An 11,368-nucleotide genomic window follows, 5' to 3' on the forward strand; every position below is an offset into this window, starting at 1 on the left:
CACGGATGGGATAAATGCAGAGACCAAATTCCTTGTACACGCAAGTATACTTGGCCTAGAAACCTGATTTACATTTACTATTTACCATGATGCATCATATAAATATAACAAAGCTTTTGGCCGAGTAGAAAGGTTCTTTGAGGTCTCAAATGCATTATTATTTTTGATAACACCATTGCCTGAACACAATTTGCTTTTGTTGACTACAATCCATGTGCTTTCCTTTCATTATTGTTAGACTTCAATCCAAGTGAGCCTGTAACAGTAACTTAAACCAGTTTGCCATTCAATCAGTTGAATAATGATACTTCCATTGAAGTTTTAGCAATATATTGGTACATATGGGTTTGATGCATAACAATAAACCCTGACGTGTGTATTGTGTTATAGCTGTGTGAGATGACAACATGATAAGACATTAGAAGGTATTCTGTAGGACTACACTACCGGTCAAAAGTTTGGGGTCACTTAGAAATTTCCATTCCACTCCATTATAATATGCAATATGTATATATTCTATTACAGAATTTTGACAGGCTTCATGTTGACTAGTAATATTATGTTATTTTGCAATTTAACTAGATGTTCAAGGTTCAATGTTTTAATAGTGGACTACAAAAATATAAACAGTGATAGACTTTAAACTAGCCTATGGGGTCTACTAAAATAATCATAATTATGAAAGAACATTTTACAAGAAAAATAGACTTTGAATTAAGCATGTGGAACTTAGGCCTATATTGTTTTATTGGTGCACAGCTTTCTTAAAACCAGAAATATACTGCATGGGAATAGTTCTAGACTAGCAACATTTCATCAGAGTAAGCTTCAAAAAGTGTTATAGGCCTACTAATCCGTTCATTTTAGAAGACATCAGGATATTTATATTTGTCCAATAGAATGGGGGAAAAAACACCTTTACCAAAGTAGGCTACGACTGGGTCTCCGACCGCTGTTCGTGGTGACAGAACTCACAGCCACATCGTTGATGACGTCATTCTGAAGGTTCAGCATGTAAACAAATAAACAGCTGGTCGATGCAGTGCTTGTTTGGCATAATCGAAAGACAAGGTCCGAATGACCTGTGCAATGCGCAGATTCCGTAGACCAACATCAAAAGCCAAAGGGATTATTTAATAAATTCAACCTACCACATAGTGCTTCAGTCAATTCCCATTAGTGATTTTGTGAAACAACTACCACCATAACGTTGCGCGGATAATTGCACTGGTAGTTATCGACATTGGTTTAAATCTTAAGCAGAATATACTTGTCTAGTCTGTCTTTAGTGAAAGAACTACACCAGTTCTCTCTTGTCACTGCAGATATTGCTGCGGTAGAAATTTCTGTAGCGATGACATCATTCCTTTAGCAACATGAAACAAGCGCCATTGTGGCTCAAGACGAGATACATGAACCTTTTCTTTAGGCCTATCACAGTGAGCCAAGACGGCGAATAAGGGTTACAGTTTCATAATTCGTCGACATCAAAGGCTGGCGCAACAAAGCCCTTTACCCATTGGCAACGAAAGAGGTAGTTCCTCATAGGTCAGTGCGAGGTACACAGAAAATTATCCAATCAGCTTAGCTGGCGAATCCAGGTGATAACCCTCCTCCCGTCTCTGTGGAGTAGGTTTATTTTGGCTTTTCCCGTTTCCCCATCGCCGCCATTAGACTTAGACAGCTCGGCGGTCAGAGATGGGGATTAAAATAATTTAAACCACAGAAACACGGCCTTGAATACTGTCTATTTGGGCTACAATGTACGGCTATCGCCGAACTGGGAAGTGCGGAGGAAACGTAAATATGGTGCTGTTAGAGAAATGAGGGTGTAGGGGGAACTCGGTGTGGGACTGGACAGGGTTGGTGCGGATTGGGTTGCGTTCGGAAAAGGCTGTAAGGCCAGAGGAACATATCGGTGCTGCAAAGGACTTGTGGTTGCAAAGAGAAGAGTACATAAACAGGAAAAGGTAAGGCCAGTGTTCCAATCAATTATTTATACCAAGTTAGCTACCGAGCGATAATCTCTGGTATTGACAGGGTATTTAAAACAGTCCACAGTGCAACCTTCTTCGGTCCACATCATTTTCCATTTTCATGGTTAGATTAAGTGTTTTATAGTCTGCACTTTTCATGCACGGAACAGGTAAAACACGACAGAACTGTGACAAATAGCGCGCCGAGATAATTAGAAGAGACCCCTGCAGCGATAGGAATAGCTAACTTACTTGAAGCACCACGCATTACCTAAGCAGATAGATCGCATGATTACCTGTCGCTCGTTCCCAAGTGGAGGTGCCCTCATATCATTGGAGTTTCTTCACGCAACCGCCTGGTATGCACTGGCCCTGTTGTTATTTTAATCGCGTTGCTATCCGTAGTTGGCAGTGGTTGTCTTTCACCATTGTGTTGAATTTCGAGCAAAGGGTCGACTAAACTTTATGGTCTTCGTTGTAATGTCCCCAAGTAACGTAAGCTGCCCAGGGCAGACCACCAGTGGAAGTTGTAATTGCTAACAGTGATCGGCTACATGGAGATAGCCTACATCCATGTGAGTGAGGCGTGTGCTTCCCAGTTGTTTTGAAACACTCTACATTCCATCCTTGCAGCCAAATCGATTATTACTTTTCTCTCATGTTCGCTACTCTGGTTAATAGTTTGTGACCACAGTGCACTACTAATTGAAATCATGTATCGTCCATAATTGTTGTAATCGTTAGATTAAAAAAGAATATTTGGCAGCAGGCAGGTAAGAGCCTGCAATTGTCCATCGTCCTCTCTACCACTCTTCCTCCGTAGTGCGAGCATTTACAAGGAATTTTTGAATGTTTCATAACCAGTTGAGTTCCCTGGAATACATAACATATAGCAATACACCTATGCAACTTTATCTGAAAAGAAGGACTTACAAAAAACTTTGATCAACATACCTGTTGAAACAGACCAGGAAAGGAATGCATTAATTGCTGCCTTTGCATTAATAACATACCAGATTTATGCAAAGGTCTGTGGATAGGTCACCCAGAACATGATCTGTATGTGATTGAGAAAAAAAGGGTAATTTTTAGACCCATACCCCTTTCCTGTTTTTCAAAAACAGTAGTAGTAATACACTATAATAGCTGGTTATTTGATCTTTCTATAAACTCAGTATTATTGTTGGACAGCAGCCTATTCTGATGTGCCATGGCAACTTTGTGTGTGTGTGTCGTTTTGGGGGGGCATGTTGTAGCCTTCAGCCGATGTTGGCTTTGGGTTTCACTGCCCTCTGTTGTGTTGTGCTCAGGTGGGTTGCAACTGGAGTTGCAGGACAAGAAACTTGGTCCATTCTGGCTCCTTTCTCACTGCGACTGCGATTCTGTGACTTGAAGCACATTAGTGCCAGGTCAATACTGCCCGCCTTTGTTCTAGAGAGTGTGTGTGTATGTATGTGTGTGTGTGTGTTTTTGTTTCTTTGTTTGTTTTGTGTTGTTCACTCAATTGGAAACACTTTCAGGAAAGATCCTGTCATGGTGCAGCAGCTGTGATTTTGGAACCGCACAGTAGGTCTAAATGTGTGTTTTTTTTCTTTTTTTTTGTGTATGTAAACACTGTTATTGTGTCAGTTATTTGGGCCCACCCTACCGCCACTGGGTAACAAGATTAGCCACTGGAGCAGACGAGGATATATGACCTATGCCTCACACTTTGCTTTTAATATTGCTAAATATAAGCTTTACAATGATGTGTTGTGTGAAGATAACAGGATTATGAACTGAGTTGTGTGCCTTTGGTGTTTCGCTAAGGGGACCACAGTGCACATGATTAATTTCAAAGGCATTCTGATGGCATTTTAAAAGCCCAATGAACTGTTTTACTTAGAATTGATAGACCTTGGCCTACTTACTCTTGGAGTGTAGTAAAGATCAAATGAAGCGATGTAGTTGTTTTATCTTTTGCAACAAGGCAGTATTTTAGGGGGCAGCCGTGGGTTGCCGGTTCGAACCCCGACCAGTAGGCACGGCTGAAGTGCCCTTGAGCAAGGCACCTAACCCCTCACTGCTCCCCGAGCACCGCTGTTGGTGCAGGCAGCTCACTGCGCCGGGATTAGTGTGTGCTTCACCTCACTGTGTGTACACTGTGTCCTGTGTCTGTTTCACTAATTCACGGATTGGGATAAATGCAGAGACCAAATTTCCCTCACGGGATCAAAAGAGTATATATACTTATACTTATACTTATTTTTCATTATAATCTTGGCATCATCATTATTAATCTGTGAGTGTCTGGTTTTGTTTGAACAGAATGTAAGTAATCCACCTGTGTGTTTTTCTGATGTGTGCAATCAGTCAGTGTATATGGCCCCAGTTGGTCTTGTTTTATTGTGGTGTGTGTGTGTTTGTGTGTGTGTGTGTACACAATTAGGCTCATATCTTCTATGACAAGTTTTTCATGCACCATTGGCTATAATTGCCATATAATACTGTATAAGATTATAAGATTGATATGTTAATGCATTCCAATGATCCCACAGTGCTTACTGACTGATTCACCCACTTTCCTCTGAACGCTATTCCTGCAAGTTGGGGATGATCTGTATGAGTGATTAAGTAATGCATAGTATCCTAATGCTTTAATTTAATATGGAATATGAGTGTAGTGCACCATGCCCATTTCCCTTGTATTGGCTAATTGTTTTGTTTACTCTCCCCTCTGCAGTGTGTGAGCGTGTGTGTGTGGCCAGTGTGATCTCCTGCCGCGGGGAAGGGGAAAGTGGTGCGAGGCGGCGCCGGAGCGAGGATGAGCGAGTCGGCCGTCAAGTGGGCGTGTGAGTACTGCACCTACGAGAACTGGCCGTCCGCCATCAAGTGCACCATGTGCCGTGCCCAGAGGCCGGGGGGTCCCATCATCACCGAGGAGCCCTACAAGATCAGCCCGGCACTGGACGCAGGTCACTCGCCCGCCTGGGACCCGCCTGCACTGGTCGGAGTGGGCTCTACCACGACGGGCACCACGCAGGGCGGAGGAGGCTCCAGCCTGCTCATTTGCCCGGACTCCAGCGCTCGTCCGCGGGTGCGTTTGGCTGACGAGGCTCCCGAGAGCATCACCAAGTGGTCTTGCCACATGTGCACCTACCTAAACTGGCCTCGCGCCATTCGCTGCACGCAGTGTCTCAGTAACAGGCACCAGCAGCAGCAGCAGCAGCAGCAGGGAGGCGCTCAGTCTCCTCCACCCCCTCCTCCTCCAGCGCCCCGGGCCAGAAGTCCCGGTGAGACGCCTCAGACCTCCAGCACGCCCGGCGTCCCTCCCCAGCAGCAACCCCTGCAACAGAGGATCTCCCCAGTCCCCTCCGCCATCGCCACCACCACCACCGCCCCCACGACCACCACTACGCCCCAGCAGCCCCCACAAACTCCAGACCCATGCGAGGAGCGCAACGACCGCAACCGGATCAACGCCACGCAGCACCACCACCACCACCCCCCCGGCGGCACTGGCCAGCACTGGCCCTGTGCCGCCTGCACTTACGAGAACTGGCCCAAGAGCCGCCGCTGTGCCATGTGCGACCACCCGCGGCCCAACCACCTCACGCCACCCTCCGGGGGCTCCCCCGAGCCCAGCGAGCCTGGCAGCGGTGGAGTCGGCGTTGGCACCACGGGCATCGGCGGCACCGCAGGCACCCCCCTCTCAGCCCTCAGCCCGCCACCGCTGACGACCTCCTCGCCCACGGTCAACGAGCAGGACCGTCGAGCGCTGGCGGATAGGTGGCGGCGTGGGCTGCAGCGGCAGCGGGTCCGGCGGCACCAGGCGGGCCTCGCCGCCATCCTCGGGCCGAACGCCGGAGCCTGAGCTGCGGACGATGGAGTTCCAGCGCATCGAGCTGGCGGCCGGCGGGGTAGGGGTGGGCAGCGAGGAGCAGGAGGTGGACTTTAAAAAACTCAAACAGATCAGGAACCGCATGAGGAGGACAGACTGGCTCTTCCTCAACGCCTGCGCAGGTATGTAGACCTGGGCTGCAGCTAAAATGATTATTCTCAAAATCAATTTATCTGTCCATTATTTTCTCAATTGATTGATTCATTGTTTGGTCTACAAAATGTCAATCGTGAAAAAGTGTCGGTCCGTGTAACAAAGCCTAAGTCAACCGAAGTTTATGACATCTAATCGATAAAGCTATTAATTGTTGCAGCACTAATGTGGACCAGGCTAAAATATGATAGATGTTAGCTATTGCTGAATGCTGTAGTCATTTCTACTTGTTAGATTAACAGGCAGATTTGAGTCCTGCTAATGGACCCCTGATACTGAGAGTATATTTACTGGGAAATCTATGCTGTTCCATGATTGGTAGCCTAGAGCAGTGGTTTTCAAAGTGGGGGCCAGGGCCCCCTGGGGGGCCGCGAGGGGGTGCCAGGGGGCCTCAGCAAGTTAGAAGGAAAAGTAAAAGCAACACATACATTTGAAAATGTTTAAATATAGCCTACCTATTAGTGAGGGTTGTTATACAATGCCATTATAATAATTTGTTGCATATCTAAACATTATATTTTCCATGATAATGACTGGGATTAATAGTAGAGCTATTAGATAGCTCTCATATAGCAGAGAGCCCCAAATGCAATTTTTACACACTGTATGCTCCATTGTGAAGTGCTTGTGGCTAAAATAATTATTAGGATTAGCTTAATGTATTTTTACATTTGCCGTAGTATTGTCGATGGGTTTAATAACACATCAAGGGGGTCCTTGGCCAAAACCTAGTGGTATTTGGGGGGCGTTGTTGTGGAAAAGTTTGGGAACCACTGGCCTAGCGCACAGTTAGTTTGGGGTCTCTTTTTAGTGTTTTATGCTGTGCTATTGTAACACACTAACACACACCTCTGCAGACTAGATATTGTGCTAATCTTACACATGTTTGTGTGTGTGACTACTGAGAGATACTGTGTTTGGAGACATTGGGGCTGAAGTGTGTGACAGGGCGTTTGTTTTGGTGTGTTCCCTAGTGATGTTCTGTTTATGCAAGTTATGAATGTGATGTGTGTTGTCTGCAGTTGCTCCCCTGTGTGACATTTGGTTACTGTGTGTGTGTGTGTGCGCGCGCACGCTTCACAAGTGTCTGGGTCAAAGGTATATTCCCTGTGTTGTTATTTGACATTTTTATAAACTAAAAGGAAATTGACACCTTTAATAATAAGATTGTTGATATCAACAACTTATTGTCCACATACTTAAGATTGCCCAATGCTTTTCCAATGCTTTTCAGTGGACCTATTTGTTTTATTGAGAAGCAACAGTTTAGCCTAGCTGATCAAGCTCAAGGTTGTGCTTGATACCATATCATGACAGTGGCTTCAATGATTCGCCGGTGACTAGTTGGTCTTAATCCTTCACTGGCCTTCAGATTACTAAATGCACAAACATTAACATGGAAAGATTAGTGTTGTTGGCTGTATCTGTATGCACCAGGGACACACACTATAGTCGTGGACCTGGAGTCCAACATGCACATACATACACACACATGGCTGTCCTTCTTGAGTAGCCCTAGTATGTATTGGAGCTTAGGCAATGGCCGGCATGTAGATAAAAATAACAGTCCCGTGCACACGATGGAAATAAACAAGCATACCGGACCAATGTGTATGTAGCCTACGTGTTTGTGCACTTGGGCCTGCTTGTAGTTCGACACACCGGAAGAATGGCCCGTCTCTTTGGTGTGTAGCTTGTTATTCATGAACACACACACACAGTTCGTAGAGACATGCTATCTAGAAATACTGTTTTTTTTTTAAGTAGAGGTGACTGCTGAGTAATCCTGTTTAATCTACCTCTCTCTACTGCTCACTGTCACTAAGGATACTCAGTGTACACACACACACACACACACACACACACTCTTATGCTGCAGGGGAACATTCTGCAAAGCACTGCGAGTTCTGCTTCACCTGAAGGGTGAGGGAGAGAGAGAGATATTTTGACTTGTCTGTTTGACCACACAACCAAAGAAGCAACCCCGATCGCTTGCTCTGGTGATTCTGCTTAAGAGCTCCCAAGCCTGCTAACTCATTCTCTGTTTATCTTTACAGAGCTCAGACTTCTCCACATACTGCAAAGGCACAGAGGCTCTCTCTCTCTCCCTCTCTCTTCTCTCTCTCTTCTCTTCTCTTCTCTTCTCTTCTCTTCTCTTCTCTTCTCTTCTCTCTCTCTCTCTTCTCTTCTCTTCCTCTCTCTCTCTCTCTCTCTGTCTGTGTGTGCATTGTGGCAAACTAGCCTTTCCCAAGAGGAATGAGGCCTGCAAATTGCCTTCCTTCATTTTTCTTCCGTTTGTTAAAACCTTTGTCATAAGAGATGAATGTTACCTTTGTACACCCATAGTAAAAAGAAAGGTTGTGCACTTACAGACACTGCTGCTATAAGCACTGATCAATGGATGGGAACTAAGTGCCCCGTATGTGTCCCATATCTCAGCATATGAACATGCCTTCAGTAGATCCTGACAGAAGATTTTTTTTATTAGTATTATCAGATTATGAATTTTCTCCATCTTAATCAAAGGCTGGTGAGGTAGATAGGCAAAGTCTAAATAAAGTAGTGCACAGATATGATTCTGTCTATAATGTGGTTATAACTGGGCTTCCCACCAAGCTCTCATCATAGCCAGGGCTGTTTGGTCTCCCTGATGTTCATAGTTTGTGTTGACCATTTCACTAGCTGTGTGTCTACTAGTTATACGCTTATGACAGTTTTTACCCCAAGGTTGAGGCTGCTTAGAAACTTCCACTTAATACACAAGGAGTTGAACTAGCTTGTGATGCTAGCTTGTGAACACAGCTCTGGTAGAGTGTCATTGTAAGACGTGGCTACTGTAATGGTGACCGAAGCTCTGTGTTAGTCAGCCATACAGTCACTCTTGACTGGGCAAGTTTCTGTCTGTGGAAAACCCATCAGCGGTCACTACGGCAAGAGTGAGGTCAGACAGTTGACCTGACCTCTGCTATGACAGAAGAAGATACAAGAAGAAAGCCATGGCATGGCTTGTGTCAGATCAAAGCCTCCTTGAGCCTCATGAGTTCTAGTTCTATGACCAAACATAACATAATGTTCTTTGTTGAAGGTGTGCTGCAAACTAGATCGCAACTACCAAATGCAGCTAGACTAGACTGTTAATGACTAGAAGTGTGTGTGTGTGTGTGTGTGTGTGTGTGTAGTTCAGTAGTCAGTGTTTTGGTATTCTTGAAATGAAGAGCTCTGCGGTACTCTGTGTGTGTGTGTGCCTCTGTCTTTGGGAGCCAGACAGCAACTGGAAAGAGCAGACAGGCCCACAGTTTAGCTTAGTAGGGTTGGGCGGGTAGGAAGGAGAAATGCAGACTGGGGGTTTGGCATAAGGCCTCACACGTCAGACCTGACACACACACACACACACACACACACACACTTCACTGCTCTGAGATAGAGGGCAAAGAAATCCTCAGTTAGACCTTCTCATAAACACATAGCCTACAGTTGCACAGAAACACACACTCATAAACGTAAACACTAACCTCTTTTGTTTGTGTCTCCACATTTCTGGAGTTTTTGGTAAATGCAGGCCATTGTGCCTTGCTGTGGTGGGGGAACAATGACAGGCAGTATTGTACTGTGACATTAAGCTGTGCAGAGAAGGCACTTCCAGAACTATAGAAACCACCACTGGAACCTTTCAGAGCCCTGTTCCTGTAGAACACTGTAGACACCTGCCTGTCTGTCTGTCTGACTGTTTGCCATTTACTGTCCTGGGCGGAAGCTGCTGCTAGAAGTTGTCAGTGTTTTGTGGTTCAGGTTTGGAGAGGCATGTCCCCCTAGCTTTGTTCTGTGACAGAGAGACCTATGCAGAGCCTGGACTCCACAGGGCTGACGAGAGGAATTCAATAGACTTTTGTGTGTGTGTGTCATGACTCATAAGTGCTTGGTCCACTGTATGAAATTGATGCCTAAGAGAAGAGCTTTTTATTTAAAGTCTCTTTGGCCCTATGTGTCTAAGTTTTAAACAAAGTACTAAGCTGAAGAACACACTAACCCTAGTGTCTGTGTACCTGTCATGGCTGTAGTAAGACACACGTCAACATCCACACCATGTGACCCAGGCTGCTCTTTGCTCATTAGGGGTCGTGGAAGGGGACCTGGCAGCGGTGGAGGCCTACAAGTCGTCGGGCGGAGACATTGCTCGTCAGCTGACCGCAGACGAGGTACGCCTGCTGAACCGATCGTCCGCCTTTGACGCTGGCTTCACACTGGTGCACTTGGCCATCCGCTTCCAGAGGCAGGATATGCTGGCTGTCCTCCTCACAGAGGTGAGAGGGCAACCGCAATGGCTCATGGGAAATGGAGTTATGTTGTCCTCCTATGCATGTTGTTCAAAGAATAGGATTTCTACACATCCAGTAGGATGTTCAAAGAATAGGTTTTCTACACAAAGTAGGTTAATCTTATTTCAGATGCATATAGTCCATTCCAAGAGAAGCAGAGTTTATAGAGGTAAACAACTCTGCTACTGGTGGGTAAGTTACTTCTGTAGCTGTCTATTTGTACAGGAAGTTCTGTTATATGACCTCACCGTATTTACCCTTGCAAATGTTTCCGCAAGCTTACCCCTACTGGTCCATTAGCTAATTGCCCACTCCTACCTGTTGGACTGAAGAGGTTGCTCGGTGTATTCTCATTGTTAGCTGGGCAGGGTCAAAGATTACACTCTTTTGTTTACTGTGCAACCTGAGTCTGAAAAAATAAATAATTAAGTGTAATAAAGGTAATTAAAAGTAAATCAATTCTGATGGCCAAAGTCTTAAGTCTTACTAAAGCTAATTTAATAATAGCTGAGCAAAAATCAATTAGCTAATTTAACACCATGGGCAAGACCTTTACTGCAAACATTGATGAGTCAGCACAATGCTCCAAAAATAAACTTCAGCAATAAAGGATAGCACTCAAAGTTATTTAAAAAATAATATAAATTATAAAATAAAATAAAAATAAGTACTCCGGCACGGTACAAGTGAACTGTGGCCAGTGTGAGTACGCCCTAAGTCTAATATGGTATGGTGACCAGCAGCTTAGGATCACCATTGAAATTGAGTACTGTGGATGGACATATGATGGCAAACTCCTTGTCAAACTAAAGGAGAAGTAATGTAAGTGTCTCTCTGTGTGTGTCTCTCTCTTTTTTCCTCACTCTGTGTGTGTGTGTGTGTGTGTGTGTGCGTGCATGCATGTTTTGCGTGTATATGTGTTTTGTGTGTGTGTGTGTGTGTGTGTCTGCATTCGTACCTGTGTGTATGTGTATCTGTATGTGTGTGTGTGTAGGTGTCTCAGCAGGCGGTGAAGTGCATCCCGGCCATGGTGTGCCCTGAGC

General features: G+C 45.1%; 1 protein-coding gene and 1 long non-coding RNA gene across 2 annotated transcripts in view; one reads left to right on the forward strand and one right to left on the reverse strand.

Annotated features, from left to right (window-relative positions):
• Positions 1-723: 723 nt before the first annotated feature.
• Positions 724-1,373, reverse strand: LOC125311757. The gene is made up of 2 exons (XR_007196521.1): positions 1,152-1,373; positions 724-999 (listed from the first exon to the last, which is right to left on the reverse strand). It is a non-coding gene; the product is annotated as an uncharacterized LOC125311757 (long non-coding RNA).
• Positions 1,374-1,521: 148 nt separating this feature from the next.
• The window catches only part of LOC125311752 (ubiquitin thioesterase ZRANB1-like), a 27,204-nt gene continuing 17,357 nt past the window's right edge, over positions 1,522-11,368 (forward strand). The window contains 6 exon segments of the mRNA XM_048270064.1: positions 1,522-1,970; positions 3,287-3,385; positions 4,699-5,754; positions 5,756-5,978; positions 10,123-10,310; positions 11,320-11,368. The exon segment at positions 11,320-11,368 is cut by the window's right edge and continues 105 nt beyond it. Of these exon segments, the coding sequence (XP_048126021.1) occupies positions 4,780-5,754; positions 5,756-5,978; positions 10,123-10,310; positions 11,320-11,368 (1,435 nt within the window). The 5' untranslated portion in view covers positions 1,522-1,970; positions 3,287-3,385; positions 4,699-4,779.

The sequence above is a fragment of the Alosa alosa genome, chromosome 18 (genome assembly GCF_017589495.1).
Source record: "Alosa alosa isolate M-15738 ecotype Scorff River chromosome 18, AALO_Geno_1.1, whole genome shotgun sequence".
In the NCBI taxonomy this organism is placed as follows: domain Eukaryota; kingdom Metazoa; phylum Chordata; class Actinopteri; order Clupeiformes; family Clupeidae; genus Alosa; species Alosa alosa.